This window comes from Psammomys obesus, unplaced genomic scaffold (genome assembly GCF_907164565.1).
Source record: "Psammomys obesus unplaced genomic scaffold, mPsaObe1.curated_primary_1811, whole genome shotgun sequence".
NCBI lineage: Eukaryota > Metazoa > Chordata > Mammalia > Rodentia > Muridae > Psammomys > Psammomys obesus.
The window spans coordinates 3,865,497-3,881,804 of record NW_026592510.1 but is presented as its reverse complement, the minus strand read 5'-3'; the positions used below and the strand labels follow the sequence as shown (position 1 = coordinate 3,881,804).

The following is a 16,308-nucleotide window of genomic DNA, read 5'->3' as shown; positions in this document are numbered from 1 at the left end:
TCAGGTCTGCTGTCCCCTGAAAGACTAAAGAAGGGAGGAGAGACCACTAAAAGGCACTCGGATGGATAGTAGAGACAAGGTCTCCTTCAAGAACATCGTACTTGATTGAATGTTTTAAAGCTAAGCAGAAGTTGACAAAATGTACATGTAATGAGAAAAAATTAAAACTGGTTCAGAATCACCAAATATCACAGTGGTTATTTTGGCATTAAGCAGTCAAAAATATAAGAGGGATAAAGAAAAATTTTTAGAAATCTCTTTACTGGCCTGCAGCTACAGTTGCAGACTCAGTCTGGACCATCCCACACTCATGGGAAAGCCTCATGTTACGAGCTTTACAGCAGAAAGAAAACGGCAGCAGCAGTAGCAAGGACAACAACAACATGGAATGACTTCACACACAAAGCAGGTAAATCTAACGACGAGGCATAAGAAATGGAAATAACATATACACTAAAAACATCCCAACAGAAACGGGCTTTATTTAAACCAGACAAGGGAATTCTTCCATTAGCATCAACTTCTTCAAGACTCAAGGATGTGGAAATGAAAGGTGGTGCTCTACAAGGTAGAGATGGGAAGACTGACCAAGGATTGACCAAGTGTATTGCCTATCAAGAAGCCCTTGCAAGGGTACCCTGATCCAAAAGATCATTAGCTCTCCTGTTACTGTGTGTATAACCTCCACATTTGAAAGTGACCTGTCTGTCTTAACAAACACCTTTCAGAAGGAAATGTCCATCTGTCGGTGTATCACAAACTATATTTAAGTTTTAGAAATGAAATCAAGCACAGATCTCAGTTTAAATACTAAAACAGAAATTTAAAAAACCTTTATTACTTAAGATGCCTTGTTACACGGTTCCTAGGTACAAACATGTACAAAACAGACCGTTATTTCTAACTGACACCTCAACCCACAACTTCTCCCCTAAGTCCAGTGTGATCAGAGCTGCTATGGGGGTCCCTCCAAATTTTATCCAGGGGTTTGCTGCCATTCTTATGGCATACATGAATGAGGACATGTTATCACAGACTATTCAACTTAGTGTCGAGTAAATCCAATGAAACATTATATTATGAGGGGTAAAAACCAAGGATAAAATTGGATATAATGTTCAGTGTTTGCCACTTTCATTAACCCCTTCCTTTAATGTCTTCTCACATAGTCACTCCTGTAGAACTGGATTATGTGTTTAACTTTGTGTTGAGTAGATCAGCACCTTGATTGACATGAGCAATTACAATAAGGAAAGCATATAGACAGAGAGAAGGAAGATCACGAGGGACAAAAACGGAGGAAGGACTCCTTTTTTCTTTTTTTGTCCTAAGACATTGAAACAGAAAGGATTAAAAAAAAGAGAGAGAGAGTAAACAAACAAACAAAGTGTTCACAGTGCAACATGCCAGATTCATAGTTTCATTTGAAACCAACAGCAAATCATGAAACGTCATGAAAAAATATAAGAAAAGGCAAAATCTCCTAGAGTAATTACTAAATGAAGTTAAAGTTACCACACTGATCAGTAAACCCCAGAAGAAAAATGGACAGCGCTTTCATTTCAGGCCCCTCTTAAACATCACATAACTTTTCAAAGTTAATGCATGAAATTGGTAGGTTTGGCCACGCTGCACAATTTCTTTTTTTTTTAAAAAAATACAGTATACAGAAAAAAATTCTTATATTCCCCATTTTGTATCATAAGCTTGAAACCTAAGAGCAAAAGATCTAGGATTTTAAGTTATTTACAAATACAGCAGGTTCATCCACCATGGTGGCTTGGCTTCTGTCCCAAGGAGATGTCACCTTCTCTGGCAGTGCCCGTCAGTTCTCTGTCCTCATGAGGGGCTGTCCTCTTTACTGTGCCTCAGTCATTTTGAACAGTTCCAATAGGGCCCCAACAGCTCCAAAGTAACCCTACAAAAATGGAGAACTCCTGTAGGATTGTTTCTCAACCGTAACCAACAACTATTATTACTTTTACTAGTTCTAGGAATTTTGCCCTTAACCTTACAGATGTGTAGCATTAAAAACAGAATTCATGGCTGGAGAAATGTGTTTACAGCCAGGGCTGTATGTTCAGCCTAAGTGAGGCTACCCAGTTCATCTCTCGATTACAAGACAAATGAGTTCTGATATCTTTGCAAAAAAAAAAAAAAAATTCAACATTGAGTAATCAAGTCACTGTAATTTTTCTAAATGCATATTTACCTATATTAATACAGTAAAGTGCTTAGAGCTGTACCTGGTATATGGTTTCACTGCCTCCTTGTAAAACAGAAGCCCATATTTCTATGAAAATTAAGGTTTCTAAAACTCAGATAGTTTAGGAAATACTGTCCTAGTCATGGGTTGCTACATGCAACAAAATACCACAGAATAAAAGGGTTATAAAATAAACAATATAACTTCCATTTTCTGGCTTTCTGGAGGTGGGGTAGTCCAAAATCCAGGTGTTTGTCAAAGCCAGGCTCCTTGCAGATTGCTGTAATCAATGTAAACTGGCACTGCAGAGGGGGGCCTCTTTAATAAGGATGCTAATTCCTTTTCAGAGAGCTCAGAGCCGGGGGGGGGGGGGTGGTCTAGTCATTTCCCCAAGACTCCCCCTTCTAACACTATCATTTTGGGGATTAGGATTTCAGTGTATGTTACTGAAATTACTGAGGCCTTATCACATGCTAGAAATTATTTGAGCACTTTTCAATTAAATGTAAATAATATCATCATCTGTCATGAAAACATCTCTTGAACATAGTGACTTAATATGTGTTGGAGAGCTACACAGAAGTGTGGCTGCTGGATCAAATAATTCTACCTTTACCTCGCTAAGAAATTTTCCATACTATTTCCCACAACAGTAATAATAATAATAATAATAATAATAATAATAATAATAATAATAATAATTCACATTTCCGAATGACATTTTCTTTTCATTTTAGTAACTGCCTTCAAATCTCCACTGTTGGCTAAGAAAGCTTCCATTATAGTAACAACATTTGGGGGGAGGGATAATAAATACAAACTTTAAAGGGCACTTTTCCACTTGATTGATTTTAAAATACATAGACCTGACTCGTATGTTAGACAGCCCAAAATACATGTGAGACAATTAAGTCCTTGGAAACTTGACCCACCTCATGTTCCAGAAACAGTGCTTTCAGCTGCCCTTTAGACCAAAAGTCCATTGCATATGCTAACAACTTCATTGAGACCATATTGATTCTGAGAAAGTTCCCAACAAATACAACTCTGTCAATGTTCTGGGGAAAAAAAAATAGTTACAGGAAAACAGTTAAAAGAGCATTTGGTAAAGATTCACTGTGCTTCTACATGACCCCGCTCAGTCAATGTTTGTAAACGGGGCTGGTTCAGCATCTCTGAAAACAGGGTTAAGCCAACACACATTCTACACACCAGAAGGGTAAGGCTGGGCTATGCTGGTTGAATTTTTGTTAACTTGATACAAACTAGAATCAGTTGGGAAGAGAGAAGCTCAGTCGAGAAGATGCCACTATTAGATGGGCCTGTGGGCAAGTCTAGGGGCCATTTTCATGACTGATCTGGGGTGGCCCGGCCCACTTCGTGTGGTGTCAGGACTTGAGCACATCAGTAAGCAGCCTTCCTCTGTGATCTCTGCTTCAGATCCTGCCTGAAACAGGATTCTACTCTGAGTTCCTACCTCTGCTTCCCGAAGTGATGGAGCCTGATTAGGAAGTATAGGCCCAAGTAAATTCTTTTTACCCCAAATTGCCACCCTATCACAGCAACAGAAAGCAAATCAGGACATGGGCAAAGCAGACCGTGATTGGACAGGTTGTAATGTTATCGTTTACAGTTGGTATGCTAGGCTCCTTTAGTTCCAGTAGACATTCAGTTGATAACATACACACACACATACATACATATATGTATATATATAAACAAAGTTAGAGTTTAAATTGTCCCAGGGGCCCCAAACTCCAAGTAGAAAATACTGTTATAACCAACTTATAAATGAAATGAACAGCTGCGGTGTGGTTTATTCATCTACTGAGTTTGGGGTATAATAAAAAAACAATATTCCATCCCTGCCCTCAAGAGTAAGATAGAATATCCTGTTTGAACGACAAAGGGGTTAAAATATGGTAACAAAAATACACGCCACGGATGCAGTTTTCATTCTGAACCCACACTTAGGAATATTCCTCTCATCCTGTGCATGCAGACAGGCTTCAGATCCCCCAAGCCTCCAGCCCCTGCAGCTCTTCCCGCCTACCACGTAGATGCTGAAATGTGCCCAGTTGCCATGGTCACTCGGATCAAAGGCAATAAGGCCTGTGAGGGTTATTTTTGGCTCTGGCTACCAGGAGGAATCCAGGTCTAGGAACACCATCTTTCAAATGTCTCAAATTTTAACAGTGAATGTTCATGAAGACATTAGTCACGGAGAGTATTTCGTGAGTAAAAGACTCAGAGGTACTTTCAGTAAATTTCCATTACACATGATAAAGTAAAAGCACATCAAAGAGGAATTGAACTAAACTTTGGAGGCTCGAAGTTGAATTTTCAAAGCCCAGTCTTGTATCATCCTACCAGGAAAACAGAGCGGGCATTAAATCTTGACAAGCATTTCATATCGCAAATAAAGGCTAGGTGGGTCAAAATTACACATGCTTAATGAAGAAGGAAAACGAGAGGTGACTAAGGAAAATGTAAGCGAATGCTTCTTAAAAGTAACGTAGAGCTAGAACGGTGATGCAAGAGTTTGTGCTAACAAAGAACTGGAGCGATGATGCGCTCCTGTGATGCTCTTGCAAAGCACCAGAGGTTGGTTCCCAGAAGGCCCACAGGGAAGTTCACAGCCAGCTCCACGGTGTTCAATGCTTCTGACTTCTGCAAACAACTGCACTAATGTTCATACCTCTTCAAGCAGACAGACACAAGCACGCACATATTGATATGTGAAAATGAGAAATAAACAGTAATGTTGAACTAGAAAAGGGGTGATACTCAGAATCCAGCAAAATTGATTCGTTTACTTGAAAAGTTATCTTCAGTACCTATCAAGTGAAATGATTTGTTAATTAATAAACAGTTTCTGCAAATCAAGCCAGGTGGTGCTAGCCTTTAATCCCAGTGGTTGGGAGGCAGAGTCAGGCAGATCTCTGAATTCCAGGCCAGCCTGGTCTACAGAGTGAGATCTAAGATAACCAGGGCTACACAGAGAAACCCTGTCTGGAAAAAAACAAACAAACAAACAAAAGAGGAAAGCAAGACCAACAACCCAGTATACAATGGGAAAATAGCATATTAATAGACTGTTCTCACGTGCACAGCAAGGGAATCACTGGGCCAGCAGACTGCCCAGTGGTAAAGATAATTGCTGTTAAGCCTAACAACCTGAGTTTAATGTGTGGAACCAGCACAGCATGAGGAGAAAACTGACTCCCATGAGTTGTCCTCTGACATAGTTTGTTTGTATCCCTACAGACACACACACACACACACATGCACATACACAGAGGCATACACACAGGTAAATAATCACATGTAATTTAAAAAACTTTAAGGGAGGAAACACTAGTAACGATTAAATATATAAAAATACATAACCTCACTTAAATTAAGGTACAATTTCTTTTCTATTAGGTTAGAAAATATTTTTAAAAAAAGATTAACAGACCTCTTGGAAATTTACGTTTTATGCTCAGTGGAAATCCAAATTAGAACTGCCTTTATGGAAGAAGTTTTATAATATCTGTCAAAATTATACTTAACATAGCCATTGATTCAGAAATTTCTCTTTTCATTTTGTTTATTGAATTCTTTTGTTTGAGACAAGGACTCACCATGTAGACCTGGAGGTCATTACATAGACAGTGTATATAACTGTATATAACTCTGGTCCCAGAGCATCTGACGCCCTCCTCTAGCTTCTGTGGGCACTACAGACAAGTAGTTCACAGACATATATGCAGGTGAGACACCCATGCACATACGAATAAATTTTTAAAAAGAAGGAATCTTCTGTAGAGCTCGTCTTTGAAAGCACATTATCCCATACTATATAAACATAGAATAAAAATAACCCAAAACCTCAAAACAAAGGAGACCTTTTGTAGTAAGGTTCACGCTGTGGTGAGTGTAGAAATGGAGTTGCTTCCCCGAGTGCGTTTCTGCTATCGTTGGGATTCTGAATTATCTGTTCAAAACTAAACAAAAGGTGCAATGCAGGCAGCTGGGAGAGAAGTGACATTAGCAGCCTTAGCCAGCATTGGACCTCGAGTATAATAGTATCGACGTCCAAGCAAGCTATACCCACTGTGCAATAGCGATGTCTGTTATGGCGATAACCTACTGCGTTCGGATTGGATTTGAGGCAATTCACATCTGGCCACATCGGGCCAGACTCCAGGCCAAATTCAAAGGCCAAAACCTAGGGAGGTCATAGGCCTTACTCAGGAAGCTATTGTTTGTCCTAAGTGGACATGACGGGCCTATCAAATTACCTTCTAAACAGCTGCTTGTGCCTGGGGATTAGTACCGATGTCAGTTTTACACAGAAGAGCTACTCATTTGCAGCCACTCAGAACTGGTCACAGTGCTGAGAATGCCATAAATAAGGCATCTAAAACACCTGCTCTGAGGCTCAGGGACTATCGTGGGAGGAGGAATGGTAAGAATGTAAAGGCCAGAGAAAGGGAGAATGCGGGCGCAGCTGACTTCCAGGCATGACGAGGCTGTAGCACTATTTCATTCACAGCAGCTGTGAACACCTGCACAAGACTGGGTCTATCATCCTCTCCTGGGGTTGGAGGGCTCACGGGCCCACTTCTCCCTGAGGATTTATACAGTCAGCAGCTGATGGAGAATGGAGCAACACTGTCATTGTTGCTGTAGCCACTGGTTAAGAGCCCACGCTCTTCACCAATAAACCCCTCACCAATGCAAAGGCTGATGACCTTGGTTCCTGCTCTCCCAGGGAGATCTGAGGCTGCCGCTCCCTGTGTTGTCCTGAGAGCCTGCACTGATTCAGCAGCCTCTAAAGGAGCCTGGTTCCTGGGGCAGTCAGTGAGCCAGCCACTCCATCCATTGAACTGCACGGGAAACATCCAACATAGTTGCTCAAGCCAGACAATAGCATCTGTATATCTTCCAATGAGAAAAATAAAGGCAGCTGGCCTCACGCAAAGGGATTCTGATACGTGTGCTTAAAAAACCTGGCTCAGCCCAGCCGACTGCTGGGCAGAAGGTAACTCTGGAAACCAGGGGAAAGGGCACAGTTGCTTTGTGGGGCAAAGGGTGTCACTACGCAACTGACCTTTGAGAGCCATGACCGCAGCCAGCCTGCCCACATATTAGTCTTACAGCTTGTTTGGCTCTTGGAAAAACACCCTGCATAGGTAAATAAAGCCAAAAAAACAAACAAAACACACATACACACACACACACACACACACACACACACACACACACACACACAAACAGTGTTTCCAAAGAATCTCATGACCAAAGCGGACTTTGGGAAGACATGTCTCTGCAGCCTGATCACCAGCTCCCTATTAAAACCCACGTGGTCTAGGGACTTCCAGTAACTGCTGACTGCTCTTCAGGTGACAGTGTTGTGAAAGGAGGGGTCTCCTTTCGTAGCCAGAAAGTTCAAAGCCAGAACCAGCATTAAAACAAACAGACAAACACACAGCGCTGCCTATTCAGCTTGGCAGCCACTCTACAGATCCCTGGAGCTGCGGTTAAGGGTAGTCAGGAACTACCAGACATGGGTGCTGGGAAACTGTACTCAAGTCCTGTGCAAGAGCGGCACGGGCTCTTAACCACTGACTGAACCATCTCTCTAGACCCTCAAAAAGGCTTTGAAGTGTGTGAAATTTCCTTTATTGATCTAGGTAGTGGCTGCATGTGTATGTTTGTGTGTGTGTGTGTGTGTGTGTGTGTGTGTGTGTGTAATATTTATGATAGTTATGGTTTGAACTCTTTCCCATGCATGCATATTTCTATAAAAAAATTACATATTTCAAAACCCATTACTGACCTGCTATGGTTCTTATATATTTCTCCTATTACCTGATCCATGCCCCAGGTTCTTCCTAACACACCTCAAGGAAAGATTGTTCTACTTCTCAAATCTATTGCTCAGGGGTTCCACTTCCCGCAAAAAAAAAAAAAAAAAAAAAAAAAAATTAGCACCCTTTCAAAACGTGTTAATAAGGCTCTGTCTATCCTCAACTCTAGTCTCTTCTTGTGCCTTGGATGTAGCAAGCTCTCCGTGCTTTGATAGCCCTGTACAATGCTGCTTGAACTCCATGCCACAAGGCAACACTGTAAAGAAGCTGAAAGCAGAGAGAATGTCGAGTATTGCAGGTGGGTTCGGGGTTTTTTGCTTGCTTGTTTGTTTGTTTGATTATTTACACATGCACCCAGGATTTCCTCACATTTCAGTGGTCCATGCAATAATAGCGCTTAGAAAGAATGGAATGTGGACTGGAATTTTAATGTGCTTCCACAGGGGTATCTACTGAAAACTAAATCCTATCTTCTCCCTCCCTCATTCTACCCTGCTGTTCAATAAGCTGTAATAGAATAATAAAGGAGTTTATATCTTACCTCATTCACTGCACACATCCGAGCAATGGAGCCAATGTTGTTGGTGATGGTGACCAGTGTGGCCCGGGCAAGGTCCTCCTTGCTGATGGATTCTCTCTTTTCTTTACTCATCATGTTGCCAAAGCTATGTCGGAAACATCAGTGAGAGTATTGAAAGTCATCCTCAGGCAGGACTTAAGCTTCCACACCAACGTACTCTGGGAAGCACTGTGAATAATCCTTTTCAAACTCAAATGAGCAGACTCTGCTACCATGGCTTGTGAGCAGACAGTATTACACTATGGATGGATGGCTGCCCCTTTCTTAGCAAGGGGCAAAGCATTATGACTATTTGCGGGAGAGAAACTTGTAATGCTTCTAGATATCCGGACAACAATGGAAGAGGAGAAATTGTGGCAGATTTCCAGAACCTTCTTTCAAAGTTGCCTCATTTTAAGCCCAAGTATCAAGTGGTAACCATCTTAGTGCTTCATTAAGGACAGGAGGTCAAGTCTGAGATCTGACATGATAGATATTTTTTCACCAGTCTGATAGGCTGACATTTACTTAAGAAAACAAAAACAAAACCCAGAAAACTAGATGAATGGCCAGGGTGGAGAGCCTGCCTGGTGTGGATTCCCTCGAGCTCCTAGCCACTTAGTTTCTACCTTGATGCTACAGCAGATCCTTGAAGGCCAAATCGTTCATAGTCTCCTCCGTATATGTCCTTCACCAGCTTATCAACATTGGTGCTGTCGCCTTTAGCTGCCATGTCCAGAGCTTCTTCAAAGGTCTCACAACCAGTCAGCAAGCAACATAGGCCTAGGAATGTCCCACCTCCAAGACTGAAGGAACAATAAGGTTTATTTTTTTTTTAATTTTTGCTTTGTGATATGCCCATCCAAGTCCCCAGCTACATCAAGACTATTAATATGGGTTCAGAGAAACGCAGAAAGGCGAAGGAGCACTTTGCTGAAGAGCAAAGGGGCATCTGAATCAGGTGCTAGAGACACAGGAGAGCTTGAGGGTAGACTGGACAAGAGAAGAGGGCAGCAGCTAAGATTCGACACCAAGGAAAAGTCGCCCCTGAATTTGAGAATGGAAAAGACTCTCACTGATTTCTGTTGTGAGACCTTCAGCCAGCTACTAGCCTAAGCACTTCTGTCAGTCTGCTCAGAGAGGAAGGGGCCAAATCATAGTTTCTGTTCGGGTAGTCTGAAAGCGGCACGTAACCGGAGAAATGGATGGTGTTACAACACCATATGTGACTAAACGCAGATTCACAGGGACAGAACTGGTGTGTGCAAGTTCAGGGCTGTAGAGCCAACCACCGGCCTAACAAACCGACTTGTGATTCTGCCCCAGCAGCCAGGCCCAGAGGCTGGCTTTCCTGACCCTGCTTCTTTAGAGTATTCATCTCATCCTGCCTCAGAAATTTTGATAGGAAAACTACTACCGATCTAATAAAATAGTGCTTCCTACTAGTCTTTAGAAAAGTGTATTGCTAGTTTTTGAATACCACCCACTAGTGAAAACACAAAAGAAGGTCAAAAAATGGTCCCAGTGCTTGAAGTATGTTTTAAAAGCTTTCCATTATTTTGGAAGTTCAAGTTCCAAAGCAGTCCTTGTTGGCAAATTTAGAAATTAATTATAGTAGCTGAGAGCAAAATTAGTTACATATCACTATCAAAGCTACCTGGTATTATGAAAACCCAATTCAAGAAAGTAACTACCATTAGGAAAGTCATGGTAAGAAAGGGACCTGAGTTGTGTTTAATTTTTAACTGCTGGCAAAAACTTCTCTTGGATTTACCATGCATGATAAACAGAGAAGAGCCAGCTGCTTGTATCAGTTGGTTACCAAGCTTCAAAGACCCACTAGCTCTGGAAAAGGCAATTTGCATTTGGACACCACTTAGCTTTTAATTCTAAGGGGGGAAACTTAAGTTGAGATTAAAGAAGAAAATATATGTCAAATTATACTGATTATCAATAACCGTTATCAAAAAGATAGCAGACCATGGACAGGCACATAGTTTTTAAAGTTACATTTATAATAAAATTGTGTCATACTCTCAGACTGTGATAAAAACAAACAAACAAGCAAACAAAAAACACAAAACTTCAATTCAAGAGTTCTTTTCTGGGCTGGAGAGATGGCTCAGAGGTTAAAAACACTGGCTGCTCTTCCAGAGGTCCTGATTTCAATTCCCAGCAACTACATGGTGGCGCACAATCATCTCTAAAGAGATCTGGTGCCTTCTTCCGGCCTGCAGGTGTACATGCAGACAGAACATTGTGTATATAATAAAAAATAAATAGATCTTTTTAAAAAAAAATAGGGTTCTCTTTTCAAGGGCCATTTCTGTATTTATGTCACTGTGCACAACAAACAAAAACTACCCAATTCATGAGTGTGACAGGTGTGGCATCACAAGGAAACAAAGAGGCGCACACACACACACACACACACACACACACACATCTACTTTTATCTGCACACCAAAACCCTACAAGTGTGTTTAGTGAGAACACTTGCCGGCTTGTGTGTGGCTTACATTTTCTTGTTGTTTCCCTGAATACTTAAAAATAAAAATAAAAATAAATTAAAAAAATTTTTTTGTTCACATTTTCAGCTTCAACATTATTTGTCCCTGATAATCTTCCTTTGACCATTAGGCATCCACCTGTATCAAGGCACTCGACCACGAACTCAGAACATAGGCAGCTCAAGACATCGGCTGGCTTAGAAAGAAGGCAACTCATCAACGGATGTGTTGGTGCAACTGAAAATGGGGGCTTCTGACTAGAAAATGGCAAATGGTTCCAGATAAGAAGCTGGATGGGAGAGGAGGCATGCACCTGGACAGCTGCTGTGCTGCAGACCAGAGAGAAGAATATGATAATGCCAACTTTCTTATTCAGTCAAAAGATTTCCTGGCTCACAAGCAGATACCTCTGTTCTTTTAGGCAGACACGCACAAAAAAGCCTCACTATATCAGAGACAAAATACATAGGTAAAAAGGGCACTGGATATTATCACTGTTCATCAGAGAGAGAAGAAATCTTCAGTTACTCATTTTAGTAACTGAATTGGCAATGCCTATGGAGCAGTGGCCTTTGACGGGCACACTAGTAGACACCCTGAAAGTAGATTCCTACATGACCAGGAGAGATGCACTGCTCCTTCCTCTTAAGACTCAGAGTTATTTTCTTCTTTTAATAGACTACTCACTGTAACATTAGCTATAAAGTACCAATTTTCCACTCATTTTCATACTAAGAATTGGACTGTGTCACCAGGGGGAAAATTATTGTGCCCAAAATAGAAAGCAGTGAAAAGTATACAAAACCGACCACTTAAAACATGTAAAACGAAATGGGGATCATGAGATAACATGGCTTCTTACACTTACTCAAGGAGCAGGGCACATGGCACAGTTGGTAAAGTACAGGATGGGCAAGCATGAGGACTTGTGTTTCCATCCCTAGTGCCCCTATAAAGATCTGGGCATTGCTGTGCATCTGCAACCCCAGCTCGGGGTGTGAGTTTGGACAGTGGATCTAAGAGGATCTTTGATATTCACTGGCCAGCACAACTGGCCTACTAGAATTGATAAGCTCTCAGGTTCAGTCATATACCTTGTCATGTATGTGTACCTGTGTGTTTACGCATGCGTGTGCGCGCACACACACACACACACACACACACACACACACACACAGGCACAGCCACCTGTAATTCCAGTACTCAGAAGGCTATGGCAGATGTATTGTGGAAAATTCAAGGCCATTTCTGGATTTCTGGCTGCATAGTGAGACACTGCCTCAAATAAACAAATAAACAAATAAATAAATAAATAAATAAATAAATAAATAAATAAATAAATAAAATGAAATCTAACAAAAGAAAAAGAAAAGAATTATATACAAAAAAAAAAAAAACAAAAAAAAAACAAAAAAAAACAGAATTAATGCCTGGAGTTACATCTGGGTTTAAAGGAAGCAAAAGTTTGCTTATATCAGTGATCCCCAAGGGCTGGGGAAATACCTAAGTGGAAAGCTTGCATCAGTGGTCCCCAAAGTGTGCCCTACATCCTAGTTCTCACCACTAACCCTAACTGCTTACATCTGATGCTTTCTAACTTGGAACAGGAGAAACTTCTGAGCTGGATGCGGTGGCAGGCACCTACAATGCTAGCACTTGGGAGGCTAAGGCAGGAGGATCATAAAGGATATTCATCAGCACCTGGGGTTTGTAGCCGTGAGTTCATGAGAGAAGAAGCCACGCCCTACAACCCTACAATTAGCTCGTTGGCAGCTTCTCAAGATGATACAGATGCCTGGAGTCAGCACATCTTAAGAATGTATTTGCGGTGTCCTTCACTAGCTACTGTGCGTGTGTCAACAAAAGTGTAAATATTTCAACTGTGGAAAATGTGTATTTTGCTATTACCTGGAGAGCAGCTTTACCCAGTCAATTACTCCTAGGCAAAGTCTGTAGTTATTGTGAACCTTACACCTTCGCCAGGAAAACACTCTCTAAGGTAAGATTTGTTTAGCTGAGGGTTCGTATCTGGATACTCCTGTCAGTCCTAATGAGACCATGGGATCAGCATTCATTACTGGCCAAGCAAGTAAGCTACTCGATTCTCAGTGAAAAGATAAACGCTATGGTGGGAATTATGGAAGGAAGAGGCAGATGGATCTCAGTGAGTGTGAGGTCAGTCTGGTTTACATGATGAATTCCAGGCCAGTCAGGGCTACAAAATTATTGTGAATAATGAATAATAATAACAACAATAATAATAAAATAAAAATTAAAAAACAAAAAGTGCATGACTGGTAGCCGTTTACAAGCAGAACAGATACTACATTCTGAACTCATGCTGACTTCAGCCAGAGCATGTGTATACGACAGGGTTTCTCGGCTCTAGAACTATTGAGATTTGGGACTCACTCTATCTTTTGCTGTTGGAGGAGCCACCCTATGTGTTCAACCTACTACACACTGTAGTGTCCCACCTCCAACATAACAACTAGGAATGCCTCAGACACCGGCTGACATCACTTTCCGCAGGAGCGGAGGGACACTGATTCATACAGCTCAACCACAATTCATGCAAACACACTGAAAGGCAGTTCTGAAAGGCAGAACTTTCCTCCCGTGTGTGAAGAGTGCTGCAGAGTTTTTAGTGCTGGAGACAAAACAAGCAATAAACAAACAAATCAAGCAACACCTCTCCTGGCAGAAATGAGGCTCCTGAGGCTCAGACAAGTAACGTGCCATGATCACCTGTCATAGACAAAGTTTTCAACACCATGTCCTAAAGACAATCCACATGGAACTAGTCCTTGTTAGTTCCTCCAAGATGGGTTTTGTGGTATAGCAAGGTGAAGGGAACCTTCACACCAAATCAGCTTAATTTTGTTCATGGCGGGCTTTCTTAATGATTTCTGACAACAGATCCTCTTGCCATGTCCAGTTCCCCATTGACAGGAAGCTGAGCCTGTTTGGCCTTCGTGGGTTTCAGAATGCATATATATGCAAAGATAGATAAATAAATAAAAATAAAAAGCCATGAAGTATTCTGACCACGTGGGGTCACAGGGCTGTGTTTCTGTGCCCTGTGTTCCAAAATCCCTGTGAGCTGCAACAACTATTCACTCCTCACTTACCCAAAAAGAGAGAGAGAGAAAAAAAAAACATTCCTTTTAAGTCTTTTGTTTGCTGGTTGGAATGATATGTCATTTGACACCAAAAAGGTTCTGAACAAGGGAAAGTTTCTGTGAAGCACCTCTGACCAACCCAAGGTTTGCAGTCTTGGTTGTCCTACTGACACTCAGTGCACCTACCTGTGGCAAAGCAGTATGTGCCATCCTCCCTCCCCCAACCTGATCAGGACCTCCAGTGGACAAAGACCTTATGTTATTAATGTTTACAGAGTCATCTTCTGCTCCTCTGATGTATCATCCAATAAACTGGTCATAGCGGCTCGTGCCGATACTCCCAGCACTCAGGAGGCAGAGGCAGGACTGTGAGTCTAAGGTTAGCCTGGGCTTCTACACTAAGCTTCAGGATAGCCTTCACTACAAGGTAAGAGCCTACATCCAAAACCAAATAAAAACAAATATCCACTAAGCCTCTTTTTGTTAGAATGGGAGACCAACATATTTCTCTTAAAAATGTACTCAATGTATATGGTCTTTCATTGCATACTGCCCATCAAGAAATAGGCGCAGTTTAAGCACGGAGAGGCTCTCCTAGTCTAGAGCATGTTTACCTGGTCCCTGTCACTCTTTTGTAGTTGTCCTTGGAGTACACTGCCAGAATGCTGACTCCTGAGCCCATGTTAACCAGCAACATAGGGTACGGGTTATCAAGGCAGTACGGCTTCTTCTGACACAACTCGGGATCTGTGGGGTTTTCAAAATAGTAGCATTCTGGCTTGCCGTTGAAGCCAACCGAGTCAACGTAAAGCAGGCCCTGAATCAAACAGTCCAGTTCGTCCAGTTTATGCAGCTGCAGGTCCGCAATCTGCAAGAGAACAAAGCCCTGTTAGACGCCGTAGACAGTGCTTTGAAGAGCCTGGGAGGTACGTGCTATCTGTAAGACTCACTTTCAAAGCAAGGAAATACTCTCAGACTCGCACATCGTAAAACAGTGCCCACAAGCAGTCCCCGCCGGAAATACAGCTACAAGGACAAGAGCTTTTGGGACTGTCAGGAAAGCACTCACTAGCCTGTGTGATTGGCAGCTTGAATACGGGCTCCTGTTTTAATTCTCACAACCTGTGAGCCTGGTCTTGCTTGGAAGACAGATCTTTGCCGATAGAAAACTTGAAGAAATCGTCGCACATCATCTGGATGAACACTAAGTCCAATGACATAAGACACATGCAGGAAAGGTGTGAAAAGCCCGGATAATAAAGCCTTTTGAGGAAGAAGGCAGAGAGACCTGAGTGTTACACCACTGTCTGTGGGGTGCCAACAGCAAGCAAACACTGGAAAAGGTGCAATCTCCCCGCGGCCTCTACCAAATCAAAAGGCTGTTGCCAAGGCTTTGATTGAGGGCCACTGGCCTCAAGAACTTTGATGGGAGAATGCCTATAGTTGTAAGGCACCAAGTTGGTGGTCAATGGTCACAACAGCTCAGAGTGGTCAGTGCATTAGACTATTCAGAAGCCAACAGGAATCCTCCATATGACTGATAGGACATGGCATCCAAAAGGCCTGGAGCAGAATCCCTCTGAGCTCACAAAGTGTCTTCCCACACTTGGTTCTGGAGCAGACAACTGGCTTTGAACTCTAGGTCTAAAACTTTCTTAATTGAGGTGACCTGGTGAGGTGTTTAGCTTCTCAATGCTGCTGGGAGGATTACAGGATAGTCGGCAGGACACCCACCTCACACAAAGGCCTTACTATCAGGGTGGCAGAGAGGGAGGCTGTTCTGGAGAGGAAGCAAGTCAGCCAGAGGCAAGCAGGAAGTGGGACACTTTGAGGACGGAGGTGACCATGAACAGATAAACTCTCCTCCACCTTTTAGGTCCAGAGGGGAAGGGGGTACAGAGCAGTCTGTAGGCTGGCCTGAGCAGCTAGTGGCCACTCTGTATGCTTAAAAGTTTGATTCCTGCTATCACTGTCTCAGGTCCAAGCTGGTGGTCATTTTCCCTGCCGATAGATAGATAGATAGATAGATAGATAGATAGATAGATAGATAGAT

At 42.2% G+C, this 16,308-nt stretch overlaps 1 protein-coding gene across 2 annotated transcripts in view; it reads right to left on the bottom strand.

Moving 5' to 3' along the window:
* Positions 1-460: 460 nt before the first annotated feature.
* The window catches only part of Pank1 (pantothenate kinase 1), a 53,838-nt gene continuing 37,990 nt past the window's right edge, over positions 461-16,308 (bottom strand). For both annotated transcript variants that reach the window (XM_055613870.1, XM_055613872.1), the window contains exons 3-7: positions 14,870-15,123; positions 9,253-9,429; positions 8,606-8,729; positions 3,139-3,264; positions 461-1,918 (exon numbers count right to left, since the gene is read on the bottom strand). In XM_055613870.1, coding sequence (XP_055469845.1) covers positions 1,859-1,918; positions 3,139-3,264; positions 8,606-8,729; positions 9,253-9,429; positions 14,870-15,123 — 741 coding nt within the window. In that variant the 3' untranslated portion in view covers positions 461-1,858. The remainder of the gene's footprint in view (positions 1,919-3,138; positions 3,265-8,605; positions 8,730-9,252; positions 9,430-14,869; positions 15,124-16,308) is intronic.